The sequence below is a fragment of the Ammodytes marinus genome (assembly GCF_949987685.1).
Source record: "Ammodytes marinus genome assembly, chromosome: 4".
NCBI lineage: Eukaryota > Metazoa > Chordata > Actinopteri > Uranoscopiformes > Ammodytidae > Ammodytes > Ammodytes marinus.
This window is the reverse complement of record NC_137233.1, coordinates 12,370,129-12,395,889: the sequence shown is the minus strand read 5'-3', so window position 1 is coordinate 12,395,889 and position 25,761 is coordinate 12,370,129. Positions and strand designations below refer to the sequence as shown.

Here is a 25,761-nt window from a genome sequence, read left to right as displayed (position 1 = left end):
TGTAGATGGTTTTGTGTCAGCCAGCACAAACTTAAAGTATCAAAGCGTGGGCAGATCTTATACCCATGCCTTACTCCACTGCACGCTAGATGAAGATTAAGGAACACAGAACTTTCAGCCCTTGATGTTAACAAATATATTTGCCCTGTACCCTAACTTTAATCCAAAACAATTTCTCCCAGAAACATTCAGAGTATGTCAGTTTGTGATTTATGTTTTAGGGATTCAGTCGGCCTGTGAAATGTCTTAACTGAAATGATCGTAACCTTCTTCCTTCTCTGTCCCGTCTTTCCCTTTTCTTCACTTGACAGTCCCCATACAACCCTGGACAGAATGCTGGTTCCGCCCCTTTGGTGTATTCTCCCCAACCACAGCCAATGAATGCACAGCCACAGAGTCGCCCGGTGAGTGTCCCTCTGCTGCCTCCAAGTACCCTAAACAGTTTGTCGTTTACTGTGACTTTGATTGAATAGTCTGAGTTTCCTAGAGTCAGTGATGGAGGGCTCGGGTGTTTTAGAAGCCACACAGAGCTCCGGGAGCACTGACTGATCTCACTCAGCTCCTGGCAGGGAGGCACTGTTTTTTTTTTATTTTTAAATGAGGTACCCTTCATGGTTGGCTTCTGATCGGCAAGTTGTGCTCAGTGGTACTGTATCACTGGTGGCACATGGGAGCAGTAGGGGCTTACTTACTTTTAAATATCTACTAATTGTGTGAAATGTTTGTGTAAAGTCAAGCTGCTCTTTCTTATTATGTTTGTTCAGTGTAGCCTAGCCAGTATAGGCCAATTTAAAAATAGCTAGCACCTTTTTTTGTGAAATATTGCCCACACCACGACAAGCCTAGTAAAACATTTCCAACTATTATATTTACTTTGCCAGCATTCTTGGTACAAGCACACCTAGTAAGGATAATTTATTAATCTTGCCTGGCTCCTGCCCAGCCCCCACCTGTAGAGCAAGGCTCAACAGACCGGTCAGTGTGTGTGCACACACACATACACATACCCACTTCTTGTTTGTAACCTGTGTTTAGAACGGTTGTCACATTAGAAACTGGAAATTACTTAAATCCCACTACAATTTGCTTCACAGACATATTGTATCTTTTTCTCTGTTTGGCAATTTGGCATCATATTATGTACTTTGTCCTGATGCAGATAACTCAACATACCTGGAACATTAAGATTTATTTCCAAATACACACTTTGACTTGGGTCTGAGAGCTGCATCATGTGTCTTTTTTTCTTTTTTTTTTAAAGCTTTGTTGCTCTGTGGTTTTGTATTGTATTTTTTCGAGCATCTGCCTTCATCTTATCATTCATCGTGTCTTTGTGTCTCTCTTATGCTCTTTCTTCTCCCTGCTTTGCCATCACTGCTTCAATCTCCTTGCTGGACCTCTCCTCCCTCCCCCACCAGTTTGCTACGGGCCCGCGACCAACCCACCATCAGGTAATTTACCCCCGCTGAACGCCCCTCCTGCTCTCTCTCTCGCGTCATCATCATCAAAGCAGTTTGCTGGTTCCTCCTGACAAATGTCTGTTCATGGGGCGTCTGCTGTTCCTTTTAAAATGTATCTAATTTGAATGCATTCAAGTACCTTGGATCCAATTCAATTTGAATTATGATGGGATTTTTTCTGATCAGGCTGCTATTTAGTCAAAATGTCAAGTAAATTCCACAAATTGAATTGGTCTTTATCAGGTCGAGATGTATAGCTCTTAGTTCTCCTGGACTTGTGGCAAGTACGCACTGTTGTACAGGATGTATCCTTCATATAAACCAAAACATTATAGAGTATGTTTCTTATATGTAAGCTGAAAATACTTTGCATCGGTGTTGTGAGCCCATGTTGTTTTCTTGTATAAGGAGAAAAGGTGAAATAAAGGAGAAGATACTCAGTCGCGGTTAACTTGTTCAAATGATCACAGAGGGACACCTCCATGCAGCAGAAGTACTGGATGCAGTTCCATTAATGTGATGTGGTGCTTTTACTGTCCAATGAAAGGGCTTTGAAGACACAGTTTTATCACTTCTTGCTCCGTGAGAGGCTAACCTCAACTTGTCATTTAATGGTAATGGAAAGTACCTTTTTTATTTAAGAGGCTTTGTTGTTGTTGACCTAACCATAGTAGAGACATTAAATGCATCAAACTGGTGTTAAAGGATATTTTCTTCAGTTGCAGATTGAATTTTTGTGCCAGAAAACAGAAATAGGGACCTTGTTATTTCCGTGCTTGCGTAGATAAATCCGACTTTTTGCAGTGACAATACCCTCGTGAGAGCATGCTCTCATTTGTTTCCAGTAATAACCGGTACACCACGGTGCTGCAATTAAATTGGCTGTTTTATTGTTACTTGGGGGAGAACTTTGTGGTTTAGTTTCCGTCACCGCCACATCTACGAGCCAAACTCCAGGTAACAATGCAAATGGCTGTAAGAATTAGTGTTAAGACGCTGAATGTGTATTTGTTTTCATGATAAAACTAGATTAAGTGAAAAAGACTAGTAACTAGTAGTAACTCTAGCTGAAAGAGTCAGGATCAAGTTTGTGGAACGGCCCCAGTGAGTGTCTGTGTTTATGGCTGAAACTTGTGTAGATTAGACTTTGTGAAGCCATCTCATTAAGTAATGAAGGGCATGTTGATGTGTTCATGTCTGGCAGTGCAGTATTTTTTGTTCACGTATTACCTTGTGGATACTCAGAGTCTTACCAATCGTCTGGCTGCTGACATTCAGTCCACGTGACTTCCTGTTCTCCTTGTGTTTGTTGATTCAAGCCGTAATGATTCATACAGCTGCACACTTTCAGGATGGACATGTTACTCACACCCCAGGTCGCTGATATGTTCCCTGTCTAACTTGTTGTCTAACATTCTCACCGTCTGGACCCTTCTGTGTGGACAAATTTTAACAGACTATTAATAGTATGGTGTCAAAGTGTTTCGCGTGTGTTTGCAGACATAAGTGTGTACACACACACACACACACACACACACACACACACACACACACACACAAGTGCATGCTCTGGCTGTCACAAACTGGCTCTGGGATTCCTTGTGCCACCACGGAAGTGGAGTCCGAAAGCAGATGAAGCCGAACAGTGGCCTTTTATACAGATGGAGAAAACAGCCATTGTCCCCTTGAAACACACTCGATGCACAGTAAAGAGAGCATTGAGATCAGAAAATGAATTCATTTGACCAAAACATAAGTCTGTATCAAAACAAGGATCATCATTATATTATGTTGTCCTCCACTTATCACTGTAACTGACTTTTTGTGGGTTGAAACACAGCTTTGTTGTGTGTTGGTGTGTGAACCAAAAGGTCAAAGCTGGTGGAAATGACAGTAATAATCGCTAAAACAAACGACTGTTTTTGTTTCCTCCAGCGAGTTGTATAGAGGGTATATAAATAACAACAAACAAATAGTAGAAATGTCACATCTTCAGAGGTATTTTGAAATTCTATACATGTTTGTCTGCGTTTCTAGCTTTACTAGTGGCACATAGGATATGATATGGACATTGTTTCAAAAAGGTTGAGTTACTTTGCCATTCAAATGAGCTGCATGCCTGCATCACAACAATCATAAACGACGACAATGTTTGTGGTCAACATTTCACTGTGTTTCCCTGGCAACACAATGCTGGAGGAAAGCTACAGTTAAAAAAGGTTAAAGTCAGGGCAAATATCAGACATCAGTATTCATTGGGTGTTAAAACAGATCATTTTCTTTGCTATACAGTGAAAAGCAGTGACTTATACCATCCATATGACTTAACTGGACTACCAGGCTTCTAAGGCAATGAAGTGACACCCGTCAGCTCCTTGAGATGGGGGGCTAGGGTTTGTATACCCCTACTTAGCTTGCAAACATTGGTCCCCTTTGACAGCCAGGTCTCGTTAGTGCTGGAAAATGCCACATTGGCAAAGCAAGAGGTAGACAGACTCAGGCTGAAGAAATTAGAGAAGGGAACGACCCACTGCAGTGCGTGTTTGGGTGAGGGAGACTTATGTGCGTATATGTGAAACTGTGCATGTTAAGTCCAATGCTGATGTGACAGTAACTTTATAACTTTGGGTTACTTAACGTAATCCCTGGTTCTTTGATAACAGAGTGAGGTGTTTCACTATGGGAATCGCCTCGGCGTGACCCTACTACGGAAGCTCCAATTACACCACGTCTGTCCTTGACAGACAGGTCGGACTGTGCCACGGGGCCCCGCCCCCTGCACTTATACAGTCGACCATCCCTCCTCACATCATTCTATAACGGTTTCTTTCCGTGTAACGCAAGGAGGGACGTGTTGGTGAAACACCTCACTCTGTTATCAAAGAACCAGGGATTACGTTAAGTAACCCAAAGTTCTTTTTCTAACTTCGTTCGGTGTTTCACTATGGGAGATATAGACCACTCCCGTATTGCATATGTCTCCCGAAGCCATGCAAATTCCGCCAGGCAGTAATATCACATGGAACCTGGTGAGACTGTCTCCAGCACTGCTTGTGCCACAGAAGGCCCTGAGACATCCAGTCTATAAAACTTTACAAAAGTGTGAGGCGTAGCCCAGCTCGCCGCAGCACAAATGTCATGTACTGACACTCCTCTGAATAAGGCCCACGAAGTAGCCATACCCCTTGTGGAGTGGGCCCTCAAGCCTTGGGGGGGCTGCAAGCCCCTACATTCATAAGCAAGAGATATAGCCTCTACAATCCAGTGGGACAGTCTTTGGCGAGACAAAGGCTTGCCCTTATGGGGAGTGGCCCAAGACACGAACAGTTGGTCCCCTTTCCTAAAAACAGCCGACCGGCTCACATACACATGCAGTGCCCGCACTGGGCATAATGTGTTAAGTCTCTGCTCCTCCACAGAGGAGAATGGAGGCGGGTGAAACGCCGACAGCTCCACTGTGAGACACCTATAGGCTGACTCAACCACCTTAGGCACAAAAGCTGGATTGGGCCGTAGGCAGACCTTGGAGGCCCCCGGAGCAAACTGCAAGCAGGAAGGACGGATAGACAATGCCTGTAATTCGCTCACACGCTTAGCTGTGGTTAAAGCTAAGAGCAGTGCCGCTTTCAGCGACACAAACTTCATCCCCACCGCCTCCAACGGCTCAAATGGGTGATGAGACAGGGCGTCTAGCACCACTGATAAATCCCACAAAGGGACCAGGGGCCTGGAAACTGGGAGCTTGCGTCGCGCCCCCCTCATGAAGCGACAAACTAAGGGATGCTGCCCTGCAGACTTATCCCCAAAGCCAACATGACAAGCTGAGATGGCAGCTAGGTATACTTTAATCGTGGAAAAGGCCTTACCCTTTTCCAACAATTCCTGTAAGAAACACAGTAGGTCCACCACGGAACACTGATATGGAATGGCGTGCCTCGAGTCACACCAGTCCTCAAAAACTCGCCACTTGCCACTGTAAAGCTGGCGAGTGGAAAAGGCCCTTGCATTCTGAATAGTGTCAACGACCTGTGCAGGTAGGCCAGCAGCATTCAAGTTCCACCTCTCACGGGCCAAGCCCAGAGCGCTATGCGGTCTGGGTGCGGATGGTAAATCTCCCCGCATGCTTGGGAGAGAAGATCCCTGCGCAGGGGAAGAGGCCATGGCTCGCCCGCCAGGAGTTGTATTATTTCTGCCACCCAAAGTTTGGATGGCCACCGCGGTGCTATTAGGATTAGCGACAGACTCTGTTCCCTCACCCTGGCTAGGGTGGGGGAGATTAGGCTGAGAGGGGGGAATGCATATAGCAGCACGTTTGGCCACGGATGGGCCAGTGCATCTACCCCTAGAGGAGCCTTTGTGTCTGACAGGGAGAAAAACAGTGGGCACTGAGCGTTTTCCTGCGAGGCGAAGAGATCTACGGCTGCCAGGCCGTATCTCTGCCAAATTTGTCTCACAACCTGTGGATTCAGAGTCCATTCCCCGTAAAGGGGGTTTCCTCTGGACAGAGGGCGACTGTGGCTCAGGTGGTTAAGCGGGTTGGCCAACGATCCAAGGGTTGGCGGTTCAATCCCCGCCCGGCCACTGGTGTCATGGTTGTTGTGTCCTTGGGCAAGACACTTCACCCACCTTGCCTTGTGTGAATGTGTACGATTGCTGTATGTTTGAGGTGGTGGTCGGAGGGGCCGTTGGCGCTGAATGGCAGCCACGCTTCCGTCAGTCTGCCCCAGGGCAGCTGTGGCTACTCTCGTAGTCTACCACCACCGGTATGACTGTGTGTGAACGAATTGAACCAGGAACCCTGTAAAGCGTCTTTGAGTGCCTAGGCAATAAAGCGCTATATAAAACCTATCAATTATTAATTATTATTATTATTTAGAAGATCTGCTCCTCTGTTCAAAACGCCCGCTACATGTGTTGCTCGAAGGGACAAGAGCCTGGTGCTGCTCCACAAAATGATTTCTCGAGCTAACTTGTGTAGTTTTAGTGAGCGAGTGCCGCCCTGTCGGTTGATGTATGCCACTACAGTGGTATTGTCCGTTTTTACTAAGACATGGCGGCCCTGGATAAAATGTAGGAAGTGTTTTAGAGCAAAAAACACTGCCCACAGCTCCAGGAGGTTTATGTGAGCCTGAGCCAGATTGTGGTTCCAGGTGCCATTCACTGCTCTGCCCATCATTGTCGCACCCCACCCTGACAGGGACGCGTCCGTTGTCATGGTAACTCGGGATGACACGGCCCCCAGCGGGACACCCGCTGCCAGAGCCGTGCGCACGGACCACGGGCGGAGAGCGGTAACACACGCTGGTGTTACTTTCACTTTGCGGTTCAGGTGGCGACGGGGGCATAGACGCAGTGCTGTGACCCAGTGCTGGAAACCTCTCATCATCAGAAGCCCCAAATGCACCACTGATATCACCGAAGCCATAAGGCCAAGTAGGCGTAGGCATAATCTGAACGATACGGCCTTTCCCTGCCTGAAGAGGGAGAGACACTGCGTGAGAGACGTTAGTCTCCTCTCCGCTAGAGTGACGCGATAGGAGAGAGAGTTTATGTGGAGACCCAAATGTTCTGCGCATTGTGCGGGGTCTACATGGCTCTTTTCCCAATTGATGCTGAATCTCAGAGTCCTGAGATGGTTTATCACCGTAGCAGAATCTCTGAGTGCCTGTTCGCGTGAATTGGAACATATCAGATAATCGTCTAGATAAGACAATATTCTGATGCCACTGTTTCTTAGCGGTGACAGAGCTGCCTCCACACACTTGCTGAACACTCTCGGGGCTAACGAAAGCCCGAACGGGACTACTTGGTATTCGTAGGTTGTGTTCTGAAATGCGAACCGAAGGAATTTCCGGTGCGCGGGATAAATGGCAATGTGAAAGTATGCGTCTGAAAGATCGATCGTTACAAACCAATCGCCTGGACGGATTGAATGACAGAGCACTTTGTGTGTTAACATCCTGAACGTGTATTTGCGCAGGTGTCTGTTTAATACACGTAGGTCCAATATGGGGCGAAGGGACGAGCTTCCTCTCTTTGGAATGACAAAGTAACGGGAGTAAAAACCCTGTTGGGCTTGCTCGCTCGGGACGGCTCTGATCGCTTGTTTTTTCAGCAGGGACGCTATTTCGTCCTCTAGGATTTTTCCCGAATCCCCTTTGGCCATAGAAACTAACACACCGTTGAATATGGGTGGTTTCATAGCAAATTGCAGTCTGTAACCCTGCGAAATAGTGGAGAGAATCCACGGGTGAACTGCGCATGCGCGCCACTGCTCCACTCGCGGGACAGAGGGGAGAGGTCTGCTCTCACAGGAGGAGCGTGAGCTCCCCCTATGGGAATATAGGGGCCAAGACTTTGATTTATTTTGCTTTGGGTTGTGCATTTCACCCTTGGCCCTTGGCCTGGCTGTGAAAATGCATGGTTTATTGTTTTCACATTTAAACTGAGTGAACGTGCTTGGTGACACTGTGTTACTTGTTGCCCCTGTCTCACCTCGCTCTGAACGTGAGGCGGGAGAGACTGAGAAAAGGCACCTGGAAAACTTGAACCTATCCAGGTCCCTGAACCATGAAACTTGGGGCTTTTCTCTGGCCCCACCAGTTTTATTTTCTTCATGGGAGGGGGAGAGAGAGAAGCTGGGAGCGTTAGGTTGCACGCTTCTTCTTCCCGTCCCCGGGGTGGGGAGAGCGGTTCCTAGCTGCCGCAGCAGCGAAGGAGTGTTTGCCCCATGGCCTTGGGTTCTCTGACCTAGGCTGTTGGTTGGTCTGTGGGCCAGCTGTGTGGGCTGGTTTGTAGGCTCTCTGAGGCCTGCTTCCCCCTTGTTTTCCCTTAGCCGCCGTTGCGGAGGCAGTAAAGCCTGACCTCGCTGGTTGGGGCGGGCGGGGAGCCTGTTTTCTGGGAAGGCAGAGATCGAAGGCTTCTCCTTCTTGTTTTCTGAGAGTGCTGGTCTCTCTCATCTTCTCCAGAGCTGGACCAAACAGACCCTTGGTTGGGTCATATGCTGCATCCATGACTTCAGCTTTCTGTGCGTCAGCCAGTCCGGAGAGATTGAGCCATAACGCTCTCTCACCTGAGACTGCAAGTCCCATAACTCGGCCACAGCCCTGAACTGCGCCCCGTGAGGAGCGCAGGACGAGATCATTTACAATGCAAATTTCATCCCAGAGGGCAGGGTTAGGTGACCCAGAGTCCAGCTGGTGACCCATTTCTTCAAGTATTTCAGCTTGATATGCAGACAGCAGTGTCATGGCATTGAGTGAGCATACTGACTGTGCTGCATACTTATACATCCTTTGGTAAGTGGATGCGGTGAGGCGGTCCATCTTATCAGGCAGAGAGATGCCCGAAGAAGCAGAGAGAGAGCGCCGGTTTGGGTGGAGGTGGTACGCCACTGAAGGCTCAACGGCTGGGGGTTCGGCCAACCCCAGCTCACCCATCCCGTGGATCTCCAGCTTAGAGCAGCCCTTGGTTGGAAGCTTGCTCTTAAATGGGCTGGACCAGTAGCGGCTCATTTCCTTCATGCAGATGGGAACTGCTGGCAGGAGCTGCTTAGACGGTGGTTGGGCTGGTGAGAGCCTTTTGCCGTCATACAGGTCTCTCTCTTTCCCTTCGGCATCCGGGGTTGCAGGCCATTGAATGGACAATTTTGCTGCAGCCCGTTTGCAAACCTCATACAAGTTACTGTCCATTGGTGGCACAGTGTCAGAGGCACTAGGGGGTCTGGACAGTTGGGCAGGAAAAGTGGAATCGTCCTCCTCTTCCTCCATTTCATCCATGTTGAGGAGCTCAGAGTTGGCATCGCCCTCTGCGTCCTCAGCATCCGGTCCCGCTTCGAGGAGCTCCTCGAATAGCGGAGGCACGTGCGGGGATGCTGCCTCCATCATGTCCGCCCAGCTAGCTGTGGCTTGGGACTGATGGGTGCTCGTTGAGGCTTTAGCAGTAGTAACTGCCAGGGAGGGGTCCTGGTTGTTAGCCACTGTCACCCTTAGCCTCCTTTCCAGTATTTTCTCTGGCATTGATGCACAGTGAGTGCATGAATGCGGGTCAGCTAGCGAAGTTTGAGCATGTTTAATGCCCATACAAGCTATGCACATTGGGTGAGGGTCCCTGCCTGATATGGACGCCCCGCATGACGCGGGGCACAGGCGTGATACAGCCTCATTGACCTTCGGCTCCAACCCTTTGGCGGGGGTGGTGGACGAAGACATAGCGACTGGAAAGAGAAGAGAAAAGTTTTAAACTTTAGCCGAAATAGGCGCACCGTAATGCGTGGCCTTTCGGTAAATTATGGCGCTAGTAAACGGGGTTTAGCCCGATGCTAACAACGTATAGACAGAGTTTGCTCGCCCTGATGCGTTAGCTAAACTCTGGGTGTTTTGGCTCAGTTGGCAAGCTAATGCTAACTGTGCCGCGGTAGGCTCGTCTTGACACGTTAGCCGTAAAATATAAACTACACCGTAACCAGCGACACCGGTAAACAAATACAGTGTAGCCGGAGCAGCAGCTCGCCTTTACGCGGGCACTGTCTGGATAATACAGTGTAGAAAACAGATAACTTCTTACGAAGTACTTACTCAGCCGATCCAGGTTAAAAAGCCTGTAACCGCGTTCGGCGACGGAATCCTTGACGGCACGTCTGTGAACTGTTAAACAGTTAAAGCTAGCCTAGATGAGCTGAGGGAGCTTGAGTAGCTTTCTCACGGGAAGAAAGCGAGAATGATGTGAGGAGGGATGGTCGACTGTATAAGTGCAGGGGGCGGGGCCCCGTGGCACAGTCCGACCTGTCTGTCAAGGACAGACGTGGTGTAATTGGAGCTTCCGTAGTAGGGTCACGCCGAGGCGATTCCCATAGTGAAACACCGAACGAAGTTAGAAAAAGAACTATTTCCACTCCATCAACCTTTAATAAGCCAACCCCTCATTCTGGGGTTTATTTGTCCTATTGTTTAAGTTATTTTATCAAATCAATGTGCTACTGCACATGTACTGTGTAAGGTGGATACTAATAATGGGGTGATTTGAGTGCCTGGTTTTGATTGTATTGAGGCTTCAGTCTCACCAGTACAAGTGTCCCATTGGCTTTTCTCTCTTTCCTGCTTTCAATACTCAAGGGAGGATTCAGGCCCATCCAGGTAACATTTAACTCTCTGCTGACCTGCATGGCATGATGAGGATCCTCCTCAAATGATCCCTCCCCTTCTAACGTTTAACCCTGCACACACCCTAATCTTCACTGCAGTGTATGCCTAGTAGAGAGATCTCTATCATCATTTTGTCCTGTCTTATATCTTGTAGACTAGAGGATCATTACTGGAATTTTCAGTTTGTTGTTTCAAATGTTTCCTCCATCAATAACTCATCATCATTAATTAGAATTAACAGCATGCAGAATGAAAGAGAAAGTAGTTCTCCCCTAAAAACTAGTGCATTTGAGTTGTTTTTCTTTCTATGTGATAAAGTGTCTGTTAACTGTTGGAAAAACGTAATGTTTTAATATTGTTTTGTAGATGCTTATTGGACGTACACATATCTTCTCATTGTTGGAGAGCACTCTAAGTGCTTTAAGCCTAAGTTACACAGTATTTTTTAATAATTTCTTTTTTGACAGCGTTGAAAAGTAGTTTTGTCTGTTGTTGACTCATATTTCTTGCTTTGCCAGCACATTTTCTGAGGCTGTCTTTGGGTAGTTGTTAATGAGCAGTTTCCTGGTCATTTCCCAGATTTCCACAGGACTATTTACAATAAAGCGGCTGAATCTGATTTATTATGTTAAAGGTGATTTCCCTCCTGGGTATTCTTAGACAGTTTAACAGCATTGTTTATCCTGCTCTCCTTCGCTGGAAACGCACTGTAGTTGGTTTGGGTATTCCCATCTTGGGCCCTTGTTGTTTTAGAAGTCAGTCACAGCTGTTGGTAGTTGTCTTTCTTCAGGCCCATCCAAACACAAAGCCCTCCACCCAATATACAACTTAAAACTGATTGTGAGTGGCATGTGCTGTATAGAAGTTAGTTATTGTAGCTGTGTTTACTATAGTACATTCTCTAGTTTTTTGTGCTATTTCATGCATGAGAAAAAGACCATATGTCTCACTAATGAAGAGAGTACATGCAGTGTGTCACACATTCATTACAACTGCAAGGATGGCCAAGCTGTTTGGGCACAAAAAGAGGAATTTGAAGCCATTCAGCCGTCCAAGAGTTTTTATTTTCTACAGCTGTGGAGTCTGGTGCAGTTTATTCACAGTGCAGACAGACGGGCCAACATAAAATATAAGTATAGGATCTGGAATTAGGAAAACAAGAAGTAATGACATTAACACTTTCACTCCCCTTTTAATTTTCTGCAGGGAACAGTAATTGGGCCTGTCTTTGCCAGTAACGTAAAAGTGCTGATAGTCCTTTGTTGCTCATCCAACCACAGGCAAAGTGAATTAACCATTTTTTAATAGATGGAGAATATCAGATTTTGGTTAGATATTTTGAGATTATTGTATCAAATAGACATTTAGACATAAAACATTTAAACCTCCATGTGTAAACACTTCCACACACCACCAGTGTGTGCTCTTAGGTTAGGGATTTATACCTCTTATATGTGACAAACCTTCAATTGTATGTCCTTCCATGTCTGGTTTGCTAGTGGCATCAGTTTCCATTAGGGATGGGAAATGTTTTGTAACCAATTGGCTACAAGTCTAAACCATAGTAGTTATAACCTGGGTGTTTCACTCTTGATGCTAAACTGTAAATTCAAATGGTGTTTATAACAATTCAGGTCCAGATTTCCTCAAAGGTCCTGTAACTACAACAAAAAAGGTTCTGCAGCCAGGCTCCATTCAGTTTGTAAAACCTTTCTAAATCTGATTTTAAGTGATCCACACCAGTTCAGTCTTGTGTATAATGGCACTTTTCCACCGCACATGTAGCTCGACTCGACTCAACTCAACTCAGTTCAACTTGGTTTCGGAAGCAGCACGGGTCGTTTTCCACTGCAAATAGTACCTCCTGAACGTGGGCGGAGTCGTCATACAAAGGGGCTGAAAGCCTACTCCGGAGCAATGTAGCAAAGCAGAAATTACGAGCAGTTGTTGCACTATTAACTGAACCAACCGCCATAAACACGGATGAAAAATGTTTAAGAAATACCCCCCTTGTATCTGTTTGCTAAAAGTAGAAGAATATTGTGACGGGCCATTACAAGGGAGGGTTGGTATCCCGATGTGTGACTCTGCCACACAGTCAGCTGTAGGGATGCGTCACATAGCCTACATCCCTATGCACGCAAACACGGGCATGATAAAGTTGACTGTTAAGTGCTTGTTTCAGGATACGTGTTTTCAAATGCAAGCCGTGTCTCAGCCTGAATATTGTATTGAGGTAATCAGTTCAGTCCGAGGCTTGTAATGTAATCGCTCGCAATCACGTCTGTCCCAGCTGGCTACTATAGGCTATTTAGCCTAGCTGCTAGCTGCCCTACATGTCTCCTCGTATGTTTAAAGTAACTTCCCCAACAACCAACACAACTGGGTGAGCTTAGAGAATATATGGAAACAAAATTCGGATCTGTGATGCAAATCAAATGAAAGAGAGCCAGAGAAGGCTGCAGGCGGCAAGACAAAGTACACTCAAAAGTCCCGGAGAGTTGGGGAGAATAAACAACAGAATGAAGCCGGTAGTCTCTGGCCAATCGGAAGCGTCGGCAGACGGCCGGCCACTGATTGGCCAGAGACTACCGTTTGGCCAATCAGCTGACGTCACCTTTTAGCATCGGCTCAGCTCGCTTGGAACCTAGAGCGAGGCGATACCAAAAAAAGCAGACGCTGCAGGTACCAGGTACCATGTTTTTGCGGTGGAAACGCCAAAAATGCGAGCTGAGTCGAGTTGAGCTGATACCATGCAGTGGAAAAGCGCCATAAGTCTGCCTTCCTCCCACTTTCATAATAGGAACCTTGTGAAAGGTGTCTGCGATCAAGATGACGATGAACACGGGACAGATTGTGAATTTCTTGAAGAACTGAGACCGTGCACTCTGTAGTGCACCGATTACTGTTTAGTGCCACGGCTTTCTTTCAATATGAATTACCTTACCTTGCTTTTAAAGCTGCCATTTAGTTGAAATTTTAATGACCAACGTGTGTCTAAACAGAGTGTTTCTCCTTACTTCATCACACGCTGCCAGTTACAATATAAGAACCAATCTTTAGAAGAGATCATGTGTCGGTTATAGGGTGCATGTCCGCCTGGAAATCATTCTGCCTTTCATCCATCAGAGTGGTTTTAATGTAACAGTCTGCAAGTGAGCCGTCTCCCTATGAAGAAATGTGCAGGCCAAACGGTGCGCAGATCTGAAAAAACTGCACTTGTTTTGAATTTCAGATGAAGCATGGCAGAATGCTGAAATGAGACCGCTGCCTCTGGGATAGTACTTATCTTTCTTGTTGTTTCTCACATGTTGCTTTCAGTTTTTCCAGAGAACTCAGATGCAGACTGCGAGGCCCACCATCCCTACAAACACACCCTCCTTACGGCCGGGCTCACAGACGCCACAAGCGGCCGTCTACCCCACTAACCAACCAATCATGATGACCATGGCCCCCATGCCTTTCCCCTCCCCACAGGCTGCACAGTACTACATCCCACAGGTGACACAGAGACACTGAACTTTGTCTTACAATGAAATTGACAACTACCAGTTCCTATAGTTGGGTGTGCACATTTGTTTTATATATATCTTTGTTCTAATGTTGATTTATATAAAGCAGCTTAACCCTGAACATGTTTTTTTAGTTTTCTAACAATGAGATGATTTAGGCTTTGCTCATGTCCGTCTGTTAGATATGAAGCTTGAGCCTGTTTAAAGGGAGGAAACAGTGACAGATAGACAGTGCTGTTTCCCGTTTTCCGTCTACAGTATTTGCTAATATTCCCTTCAATAAAATCTGAATGCATAATTATTCAAATGAAACGTGTACAGTATTATATATGACAAATCTGCTGTGTTAAGCCCAGTTCAGACCAAAGATTCTCCTCGCAATGACTTGCAACGAGACGGTTTTAGAACTTCGCGGGGGAGAAGTCGCAGAAGTGTGAACTGCAGATTTAACATGTAAAATCGCAAGGTCCAGTTTTAGAATGTCCAGGCGTGCTCGTTGCGAGTAGTTGCGTCTCGTTTCGAGGCAAATCGTTGGTCTGAACTGGGCTTTAAGTTGTCTCTTTGTCTCCTTCCTCTTTATTTACAGTATCGCCACAGTTCGCCCTATGTGGGACCTCCTCAGCAGTACTCGGTGCAGCCTCCAGGGTCTGGCACCTTCTATCCTGGGCCAGGGCCAGGGGAGTATCCTGCCCCATACCGTGAGTCATTAATCCAACATACATCAAGTCTTCTTCACACACACACTATCACACAATTTTTTATCAACCACACAAATACACACACGACTACCTTGTGTTTCGCCAAAGCAGGAAATGTGTTTTACTAAACTTTGTTCTCTTGTGTTTTGTCTCCACTTCTTTTCTCTCAAACCCATTCAGATCCCCTCAGGTACCACCCACCTGTCTCACCCTCTGTCCCCGCTCCAGTCCCCACAGCTGGCCCACCCTACTACCAACCACAGACTGTGTACCCCTCCTCACCCCCCATCATAGTGCCTTCACCACAGCAACCTCCACAAGCCAAGCGTGAGAAGAAGACAGTGAGTATCTTAGTAGTTCCTTTTTAGTCTGTATGTGTTTGACACACTGCAACGCCATGTTTTTTTCTGCTAATTTAGAATAGTTTTCTTTCATAGATACATTTAAAAATAATAAAATAATTTAGTAGCTATCATATGTGCTCCAAAATATTCCTAAAACTGCATCTCTACATTAATGAATGGAAATACTCAAAATGAATTTTGTTTCAAATGTTCATTTGAAACAACACACATCTATAAATAATAAAAACAGACACTGTTAATCTGGAGTTGCATATCATACACCACAATCTTCATCAGCAGAGCCTTTTTTCAAGTTTGTTATTGCAGTTGTTCATTTGTGTGTAGCGTAACATACAGTTTCCCCTTGTTTGAAATGCATGGAATTGTTTGAGTAACATTTTAGAATTTTCCCACTTTCCTCAAGAGGATCAATAAAGTATTTCTAATTGTGAATTATTCTACAAATTGCATGGAAAGTGAACATTTTAATATAGTTTTTACATTTCTCAAATTTGCAACAACTGCAATGTATCTGAGCTTTCTCACCCATTGTTTTGGCCTGATATGGCTGAAGGAGGGTTGCTCTGAGACTCGGCTGCTTTAGTCAGATCTGTTTTTTTCGTGCCATTGTCCTCCCAGATCCGTATCCGTGACCCCAATCAGGGCGGCAGGGACATCACAGAGGAGATCATGGCAGGGGGTTCAGGGAGCAGGAATTCAACGCCTCCTATCGGTCGCCCCACCTCTACCCCTACACCCCCACAGGTAGGGCTCTATGACATACTCACCTCCAGTACCTAACACTGGAGATAGCTTAGCATTGACTTGTTAGAACAACTTAAGACGTCATTCTATCAGAACTCTTAATCTTGCTAACACTTGTTTCTGTCCTATTGTTTCTATTCTCTCACTATTTCTTACTGCTGTATTGTGCTACTCCTTCTACAGATTCTATTATCAATCCACTCCGTTACTTGGAGAAAAAATAAATACAAAAATAGGAATTTTATTTTAGTGCCTTGGTGTAATGAAGGAAAGGTTGTGGTACCACTGCCACTTGCATAGCAGCCCCTAATTAGATAAAAAGCTGCAGGGCTCCAGGTCCTGCTGTTGAAGCTCAAATCCATTTTTACCGATGCCATTGGCACATTTTAATAAATGTAAATGTATAAAGTCAAAATAAGCTTCCATGGATTCTGAAAAAGGACTAGTGACTTCTTCCTCGCTGTGTCCTTCTGTGGATGTTAACAGTGCTTTTCCTTTCTTCTTCTGTCTTTTTGTGCCCCTTTTTATGGTTTATTTATTTCTGTATCTGCCTCTTTTTTTCTGTCCTTTTACTCTGCTTTTTTTCTGAGCGGTTTCCCTCCTCCTTCCATTGCTCCCACATCCATCTTCATCTTGTCTTCCATCGCCATCCTCTTGATCAAACGACACCCCATTGGACTCCTTATTTCTGCTTATTACTGCATTTGGGCTTGTTTGTTTGTGTGCGTGCTTGCCTACATCTCTCTGTGCCTGTCTTTCTGTTTTTTCTGTGTTGCTAGTTTTTATGGCCGCACCCTCATTATCCTCACATTTTCTACCTCAAATCGCAGCAGCAGCTGAGCAGAGGCCAGACTCCAGAGCAGCAGCAGCAGCAGCAGCAGCAGCAGCCTCCTCAGCCACAGCAGGCCCATCCTGGAAGCTATGCTACGCTGGAGCCGCCGCAGCTACCACAGCCACAGCCGCCCCAACAGCCACAGCAACCACAGCAACCTGTGACCACTGGGGCTTCAATCACCAAACCAGGGCTAGGTGTGCAGCAACATCACCTCTCCGTCTTTTTAAAATACACCCACAACTCCATAACAGGCAGGGGTCAAACACTTAAAGGTGGATTCAGCTATTCTGTAGATTGCTTGTTGTCAAAACACTTTTTTTTGTCAAAATGAGTTAATATCTCCTCAAGCTGTCCGTACTGTGTATCCGCTGAAAAAAAGAACCAGTCAATCCATAGCATAGGTTCCGTTAACGTGCCTGTTGCTAGCTAAGGTGGGACCCCTTTTTTTACATACCCGTTTACAGAGCCTAGGCTGTGTATTAACGGCAGATTTTATTTTCAGAGCACACAGTACGGACAGGAAGTGGAAAGTGAGGAGATATTCACTGATTTTGACCAAAATGGATTTTGATAACAAGCATTCTCCAGAATTGCTGACCGGGACCTCGAACCAAAGGGCTTTGATAATATTTTTAAACTACAGACTATATTGGCTTTCTATCTTATATTGTCATTATTATCATCACCTGTTGTCCTCTTAGGTTTATTATTCTCCCCCACATGTGAACCTCAGAAACCCTCCACCGAGAAATCTTATGCTCAGACACTGATGTTATCCATCTCTTTCTTTTTCCCAGAACAGGCTGAACATTTACTGCTTTCACTTTCGTTTAACTCACAAGTCAGAGTGAAGTGTCAGCAGCTCTGCAGGGCATCTTGCTTCTCCAATAATTTTTCTGGAGCATATTAAAAAAAAATGGCTTAACACAAGTTTGGAGACTATTTCTGTGGAACTTTACTAGTAATCTTTAGACTGAAGTTTTAAACTTTTGCAATGTTGGAAAGTTTTGTCATTCTGCTTTGTTGGGCTTGGGGCTTTCACAATCATGAAGTTTTAGTTGACATTATCTGAGAATGCTGCCCCATTTATTTATGTTTGACTTCTGAATCTTAAACGTTTGTGTTGTAGTCCCCCCCCCCAACATTTTTCTTTAGTAAATACGCTACAGATGTCCATCGAAGCATTCGAACACACATGAAACTTACAGAGTATTCGATTCAAATAATACCTTTTTGATGATTAAATCGTGTTAATCTGAACTCCTCATCCTTCCAGATGATACGCCAAAACTGGAGCCAGTTGTCCCGAAGTCTTCCTCGCCTGGGCTTGTGCAGCCTGAAGCCCCTGTGGACAGACAGGAGGCCAGCGCTCCTGTGACCGAGCCCTCTTCTACTGTTGAACCAGAGTTTCCCTTTGCTGCCTCTACGACACACGCCTCTGCTACTCTCCCGCTTTCAGTGGCCAACAAAAGTGAGCGTCCCTCCACCAGGGAGTCCACTGCTTCAGCCTCTCCTCCCTCCTCCTCGGTCGGAGAGCACAAACCTTCTGTGGCGCCACCTCAGACTCCCAACACAGACAAGCCTCTCTCCGAAAGTCCAAGGACTCTGGCTGCCTCCCCAGCACCTGCTCCCAAGGCTCTGAATGGCCACGCAGACTCTGCCACTGAGCTAGACGCGGCAGCTCTGGAGCCCCTTGTCCTGTCCCAAGCCGCCCTCCTGCCCCAGGCCTCGGCCCCCTCCTCTTCCTCCTCCTCCTCCTTATCCTCTTCTGAAGCTTTGCCCTCTGACGTGAGGCCAGAGGTGCCTGTTGCTGCTTCTGCTGCACTCGCCCCTATGGCACCTGCTGTGGCTGCTGCGGTGCCAGTCACACTGACCGCCAGCCCCGCTCCAGCTTTGCCAGTGAGTGTCCCCCCCGGCCTTCCGCCTCTAGTGCAGGCCACAACAGAGGCCGACGAGCCCAGCAAGTCCCTAGACACTAAAGACCTCGTCCCCAGAGTCGGGACAGAGGCCCATGGAGGCAATAATGACAGCAAAACAGAACCCCAGCAACAAGCACTCACCAGGAATAGTCCCATTACAGGTACTGTGTCTGTTGCATTTTCACATGTTAAAGTTGTGTAGTCAAGATCTTTGTCTCTATAACAAAAACGGTTTTCACTTGTAACAACAGATAAATGATTTTTTTTCTAACACTAGCTGTTTTTACTCTTTTTTTTTAATTGCATGGCATTGTGCTTGCATGTCAGGATGTCTAATGACACCCTATACGTTTGGGTTTCTCACAATCTTTTTTTATTGATGCTATTCCTGCTTGTAGTTAATTATTTAAAGTTAATCCATAAGTCACTAGGTTGTTGTTTGCATGCACGCCTATATGCATGCTCATAAGCACACATTGCAGATAAACTGTTGTCAAGCACCTTGCCGACAGTAATCTACCTCTCAGAAGTACCTGGAAATGGGACATGTTTTAAACATATAACTGTTGCAGTGTTGCGATTACTATCACATTCATGGGATTTTTATTGTAAAAATGTGTTTGTAAAATTATCCACAAAGTTGTGAGTTACTGAATGCACCAGAGGTGACATCATGCCACAGCTGTCTGTAACAGGTTTTATAATACAAAATAATGTTGTTCTTGCAATCATTGCATTTTAAACCCAAATCCACTGTGGTTGTGCTGCTGCTTAACAACTGTCTTTGACTGATTGCATGTTCCTGCATTTCTTTTATTTCCCTGCAGTGAATCAGACTGTTTCTGCTATACCAAAGACCTGGAGGAAACCAAATGAAGGGATCTCTGCTGGAGACGCACCTCAAAAGGAGGACGAGGTAAGAATTTAAATGTGGATGCTTTTGGCCATTTTTAAATGTTTATTTATGGGTGTATAGTCTCTTGTTGGAAGTAGTATTTTGTCTGTCAAGAACTATCGTTTGAAATTGACTTACGATTCAGTTTTCAGTTTGGGAGATTATCTCACTTTTTCTTTGACCTCGCTTTGGAACAAGACTTTTTTAAAATGCCTACAAAGGATTGTGACAGAGAGAGAAAGGGAAAGGTACAACGTTTTCAATGGTTCAAGTGGAAAATGTTTTTCTGAACGTGGTGTGGGGGAAGGACTTAAATGACTTTGGGGGTGTTGTTATCATCTAACCAAGGAGTTATCAATCATCTTCTTCTTCAAGTGTCACTTGCGTTTCCTTTTTTCTTCATTGCTTTTTTCTGGGATTGTAGCTGTGGGAATTTTCACACCACCAAATACTGCAGTTACAGACTTTTAAATGGCTTTTTTTAGGCTACATTTAACACAGGCTATGAGTGATAAGTGGAATGGCGTAAACAGTGAAGCTGGCTGAACACAGGACTCGATAAATTACCATGTTGACACCGTTGTTTCAATCATATGATTTGCAATGATCCAGTTAAAATCACAATCGCCCTCCTCCGCGGAAAGAAGAGGATGATTGTGAAAAGACTTGAAGCTACTGTTTATTTTGAAGACGCAGGGGGAAAAAAGTGAAATTTAAATTCCCAGCAGCATAGGCTTGTCCACTCTATTCCACCAATTGTTCTTCCTGCTACAAACAGCCTTTTGTGCTCCTGTTTGTCCCTTATATCTGTCTTTTTGTTTGTACCTTACCCATCCTGCCCTCCTTCCTCTCTTATTCATCCCTGAGCTCCCTAACCCTCCGCTCTGTTTTTATTCATTCATCCCTAATTTTCCACTCCTTCATTTTCACCCTGTCTGCAGACGACTTCTTTACAGCTCTGTAACTGATCATTTAATATGCTGTAATGGGGAGATACTGTGATGTTGCTAGATTTCATATTCATATCAGTGAGTATCTCGTCACGATCCGCTACCTGTCCGTACTGTGAGTGCGCTGAAAGAAATGCTGGTGTTAATACACAGCCTAGGCTCTGTAAACTGGTATGTAAACAAAAGGACCCACTGTAGCTAGCAGCATGCATGTTTACAGACCCTCGGCTGTGTTTTAACTTTTTCAGCGCATACCCAGTACGGACAGGTAAATGGATCATGAGGAGATTTCGACTGATTTTGACAAGCATTCTCCAGAATCGCTGACTCCACCTTTTTAACTAATAAAATGTAAATAGAGAGTCCTTTTCAGGAGTTCAGTATCTCGCTAGGTGATAATTAAGCATGGTGTAATTGGCAAATATTGGGGGATCTGAGAACTGACTCTTGTCCCCCACACACACAGGATGAGGCCGGGCCAGTAGATCAGCCTGCTGGAGACCAGGCTCCTCCTCACAGTGGCAGCCCCGTGCCTCTCCCATCAGCCTTCACCTCCAGCCCTGCCCCGCCTCCCGCCTGCAGCCCCGAGGCCCAGGCACAGCCCGCCGCTCCAGAGGAGAACGGGGAGGCCGACATGGAGCCAATGAGGAACGGTGCAGGACACACTTCAGAGACGGAGAGCAGTGACAGTGGAGCAGCGCCCGGGGACAAGGAAAACTCCCCAGGGGCCACACAGGACCTAGAAGGTTAGAAAGCAAAACCTTGATGTTAAATCCAGGCAGTTTTATCAGTACAATGCTCCAGTAGCTGCTCCCAGTTTATCGAGTTTCTTAGTAGTTTTTGCTTTAATTAAAGGCTTAAAGGTAAAGTTACGATTTTTTTGATGAATATTTATTTATATTTGCTCTCTCGTTCCCTCCCTTGGTGTTCCAGACCTGGCCGAGACTGCTGCGAAGCGTCAGTATGCCAGGGACTTCCTGTTGGGCTTCCAGTTCATGCACGCCTGTACACAGAAGCCCGAGGGGCTCCCACCCATCAGCGATGTGGTGCTGGACAAGGTGAGTAGGGCAGATGCTACTGATAACCCTGCATTAAAATACTCCAATGCCCTCAAAGCTCCAAATGAAGAGGAATTCTTGGCTGTGGCTGTGCAACCTGTTTCCTGAGCACATAACCAACCCCCTCAGGTGCTCCTTCTCCAAATGTAGCTTTTAAAATGGAAAGTGGATAGTCTTATTTTCTTTGCCTGATTTTGTCCAGAATTTATATTGGGCTCCGTATATATAGACGTATGATTAGGGAGCTGAAATAACGATCAACATAATATTTAATAGTGCAATCAATAATTAATCAATCTATTATTTGATTTTGAAACGTTAATGCCATAAACTCTGTGGTTTCAGTTTCTCAAATGTAAAGGTTTACTTCTTGTTTTCTATCATTGTAAATTCAATTATAAGTTTTCAAGTGTTTTGCTCTCCTTAGGCTTTGGTAAATGTTAAGGGTTATTATTAATAATTTTAATGACAATGACCTTAAATGATAGATTCAATTTTTTATTAATCTAATCAATCAATACACAAAGTCTTTCTAGTTTGAATAAGCTTCTTGAAAAGAGTTTTTTTCTTCATTGCAACAGGCAGTGTTTTAAACATTGCCTTGTTTTGTGTGCACTGGATCAAAGACACAGCACAGAGAGTTTGGTTCATTTCTCAGATCCACACATACATATGGGTGGAGCATATGGCCCGCTGAAATGCTGTTTTGATTAAAATCACATTGCTATTATGTCACACTTGGCAGTGTTAAGAGCACATGCCCCTCCCCCCACCTCTCCTAAAAGAACAACCAGGCCGGCGAACAGTTGATGTAGAATCCCATAGTCTCATTTCCTCTTGAGGGAGAAAGTGAAATCTCACTGGGAAAGAGTCGAGCGGACGTCAAGGACAGCTGAAAGACAAAGATTAAAGCTAGATTTGTTCTTCTCTCCTCCCCCACAACTATCTCTCTCTCAACTATCTCTCTTCTCTCCCTTCCACATCTGGTTCTGACTTCTCACACTGAATGGCCCGCTGAACCCGCCAAGCATTATTTATTACCAGTACATTAATATAACATAAACCAAAAGCTGGTACTGTAGAATAACTGTCAATTTACTAAAGGGTCACCTTTTTAAGGGACCACCGGGTTAGAAATGCACACACTCACTCAGTAGGCCGACTCCTTTTACCCTACTGCCACCATTATTGGGGCATCACTGCTCCCCCTGCTGTTCAGTTCATCAGGTCTGTGTGTGTGTATGTTGTGTTTTCGTGCAGATGAACCAAAACAAGTTGCCATCTCGTACAGTGGATTCCAGGGCGATTTCCAGAGGACCTGATTTCACACCTGCCTTTGCAGATTTTGGCAGGCAGATGACTGGAGGAAGAGGCACTGCAGTGAGTCTCTCACACACACACACACACACACACACACACACACACACACACACACACACACACACACACACACACACACACACACTGCCACAAACATTCATAAAAACACACACACACACACACACACTGCCACAAACATTCATAAAAACACACCCACTCCTCCAGATTCTACTTTTTTTTCCTTTCATTGCAAGAAAACAGTGTTTTACAATTCTTAAAGGGTCCACATTTTGTTAAATGACAAGTGCAGCATAACGGTGGAGTCTATCCGTTGACTCTATATTGATGTGATCAAGTAGAGCTGATTCCATATTTCACAAGGTGACGAGCACAGTCATGGGGTTTTTAAAATACAAGCAACCTTATCGAAACTACGCTTTGTTTTGTATTATATTTTTGGTTATATTTAGTTTTCTAGGAATAGTGACATGCTGTATTCTGTGTCTTGTAGCATTTACAGCATACACAGCATTCACAGCACTCACAGCTTATGAACATTGGGGCACGGCGGCCTCCACCCAGAAAGATCATCATGAGCGTGTCGGTGAAGGATGAAATTCAGCTGAAAAAATCTGAGAATGCCTGGAAACCTGGCATGAAGAGGGAGCTCCCTGGAGAGGATCCTGAGATGCAAAGTACACAGGTAAGGGCCACACACACACACACACACACCCCCCAGGAGCTCAGGATTAAATGGCTTCGGATATCAGCACCTACCACAGTTATCATAGTATAAAACTACCAATAATATCCAGCTCAATGACAGAGCTAGAATGTAATGGACAAGATAATCTCCAATTAAAAATATGTGATTGATAGCCCCGGTGATAAACTTCCTTATTTATGACCGCTCCCCCCCTCAGGATCTCTTCAAGAAGGTCCGCAGCATCCTGAACAAGCTGACGCCTCAGAAGTTCAACCAGCTGATGAAGCAGGTGACGGACCTGACCATCGACACAGAGGAGAGGCTGAAAGGAGTCATTGACCTGGTGTTTGAGAAGGCCATCGACGAGCCCAGCTTCTCTGTGGCCTACGGAAACATGTGCCGCTGCCTCGCCACGGTGAGCAGGCCGTTTGTGTCGTATGTAGGCATGTGCCTGTAAACGTTTTCAGATAGATCTTTATGGATGAAGACGGACAAAAACATGACACGGGAAATACTTAAACAACAATGGTCCACGTCTAGCTAAATGTTTAAGCCGCAAACAGGTTTTGGTATAATGCTGTACAATTGGATGATATAGATGTGTGAACTACCCAATGTATTCAGTAATCACTATTTAGAGTTGAATTTGTCAGTAGTAAAACATCAAATAAGTTGACTCTTCATTATTCTTTGAAATGAGTTGCTGTTCATTAAAAATGCATCTCTGCATGAAAAACTTGGTTGGCAATATAACATAGTAACCGTAACTGTACATTGAGTATGCATACCTATGTGGGGCATTTGGTTAAAAAAATCTATCTCATGGCCTCGTCACCTCTAGTCACTGTTCAAATGTAAAGTGTGTCACATCACTTTTCTTTATACTTGTTTGTTTGCTCTAAATATTCTCTCTGCTGTTCATCTACAGCTCAAAGTGGCCATGACAGACAAACCCAACACCACAGTGAACTTTCGCAAGTTGCTGCTAAACCGTTGCCAGAAGGAGTTTGAGAAAGACAAGGTGGACGATGTGGTTTTCGAGAGGAAGCAGAAAGAGCTGGACTCTGCTGCATCGGTATGTGGTCTATGAATTAGTCAAAAGTGTGACACTAGATTTCATGCTGTACCAAAGCATATTTAGTACGGGGGGGGAGAATAATGAAACCGGCTTAACCCTGGCAAAGAGGCTTTTTGTGAATAACTTCCAGAGAAACTATTTGTGTAACGTTTCCTTTGTTTCCCCTTCCAGTCAACGGAGCGAGAACAGCTTCGGGAAGAGCTGGAGGACGCCAAGGACAAGGCCCGGCGGCGTTCCATCGGAAACATCAAGTTCATCGGCGAGCTCTTCAAGCTCAAGATGTTGACGGAGGCCATCATGCACGACTGTGTTGTCAAGCTGCTGAAGAACCACGACCAGGAGTCACTGGAGTGCCTGTGCAGGCTACTCACCACCATAGGCAAGGACCTCGACTTTGAGAAGGCCAAGGTGAGACAGAGAAGGATGTGGATATATGAATAGAGCAAGAGTGGTTACTACATTTAGCGTTTAAAAGAATAGTTTAGTATATTTAATAGTTCATTTTGGGGGAAACGTATTTGTATTATTGCTGGGAGTTGGATTCGAAAATTGATACCATTATCATGTCTGTACACTACAGCCAGCAGCCGGTTAGCTTAGTTTAGCATAAACACTGTAAACAGGGAGAAATAGCTAGCTCCACTATGTCCTTCTACGTTAATAAAATCCACCTACTAACACCTCTTAAGCTCACAAATGAACACCTTATATTTCATTTGTTTAATCTGCACAGAAAGTGTAAACATGCCATGTTGTGGTTTGACAAGCCCGTTACGTCCTGGTTTCTTGTGATCAACTTGAGATTGCCCTGGGAGCATTCAGGAAGTTAGATACCACACCATGGTTATTTTAATATTTGAACTGGTTAGTTAGTGAGCTTTAAATGCGCTTATAGGTGGATTTTTTTGCCTTTGGACTTAGTCAAGATACTTGTTTCCCATTGTTTCCTGTCTTTTTGCTAAACTATCATTAAAGCATGATCAGATTTACCATACGCCTGTTATCAATCTTCTCACTAAAGTAACAAAACAGCCATAACATTGATTATACAAATATTGATATCATAATGGGAACCACA

The 25,761-nt window shown here is 45.2% G+C and overlaps 1 protein-coding gene across 2 annotated transcripts in view; it reads left to right on the top strand.

Annotated features, from left to right (window-relative positions):
• eif4g3a (eukaryotic translation initiation factor 4 gamma, 3a) overlaps positions 1 to 25,761 on the top strand; it is a 58,674-nt gene that overhangs the window by 19,423 nt on the left and 13,490 nt on the right. For both annotated transcript variants that reach the window (XM_080026306.1, XM_080026307.1), the window contains exons 5-20: positions 312 to 404; positions 1,419 to 1,451; positions 13,925 to 14,104; positions 14,702 to 14,813; positions 14,994 to 15,154; positions 15,797 to 15,922; positions 16,753 to 16,951; positions 18,034 to 18,837; positions 19,504 to 19,592; positions 20,988 to 21,267; positions 21,455 to 21,579; positions 22,840 to 22,959; positions 23,411 to 23,602; positions 23,823 to 24,020; positions 24,534 to 24,680; positions 24,855 to 25,091. In XM_080026306.1, the coding sequence (XP_079882432.1) occupies positions 312 to 404; positions 1,419 to 1,451; positions 13,925 to 14,104; positions 14,702 to 14,813; positions 14,994 to 15,154; positions 15,797 to 15,922; positions 16,753 to 16,951; positions 18,034 to 18,837; positions 19,504 to 19,592; positions 20,988 to 21,267; positions 21,455 to 21,579; positions 22,840 to 22,959; positions 23,411 to 23,602; positions 23,823 to 24,020; positions 24,534 to 24,680; positions 24,855 to 25,091 (3,096 nt within the window). The remainder of the gene's footprint in view (positions 1 to 311; positions 405 to 1,418; positions 1,452 to 13,924; positions 14,105 to 14,701; positions 14,814 to 14,993; positions 15,155 to 15,796; positions 15,923 to 16,752; positions 16,952 to 18,033; positions 18,838 to 19,503; positions 19,593 to 20,987; positions 21,268 to 21,454; positions 21,580 to 22,839; positions 22,960 to 23,410; positions 23,603 to 23,822; positions 24,021 to 24,533; positions 24,681 to 24,854; positions 25,092 to 25,761) is intronic.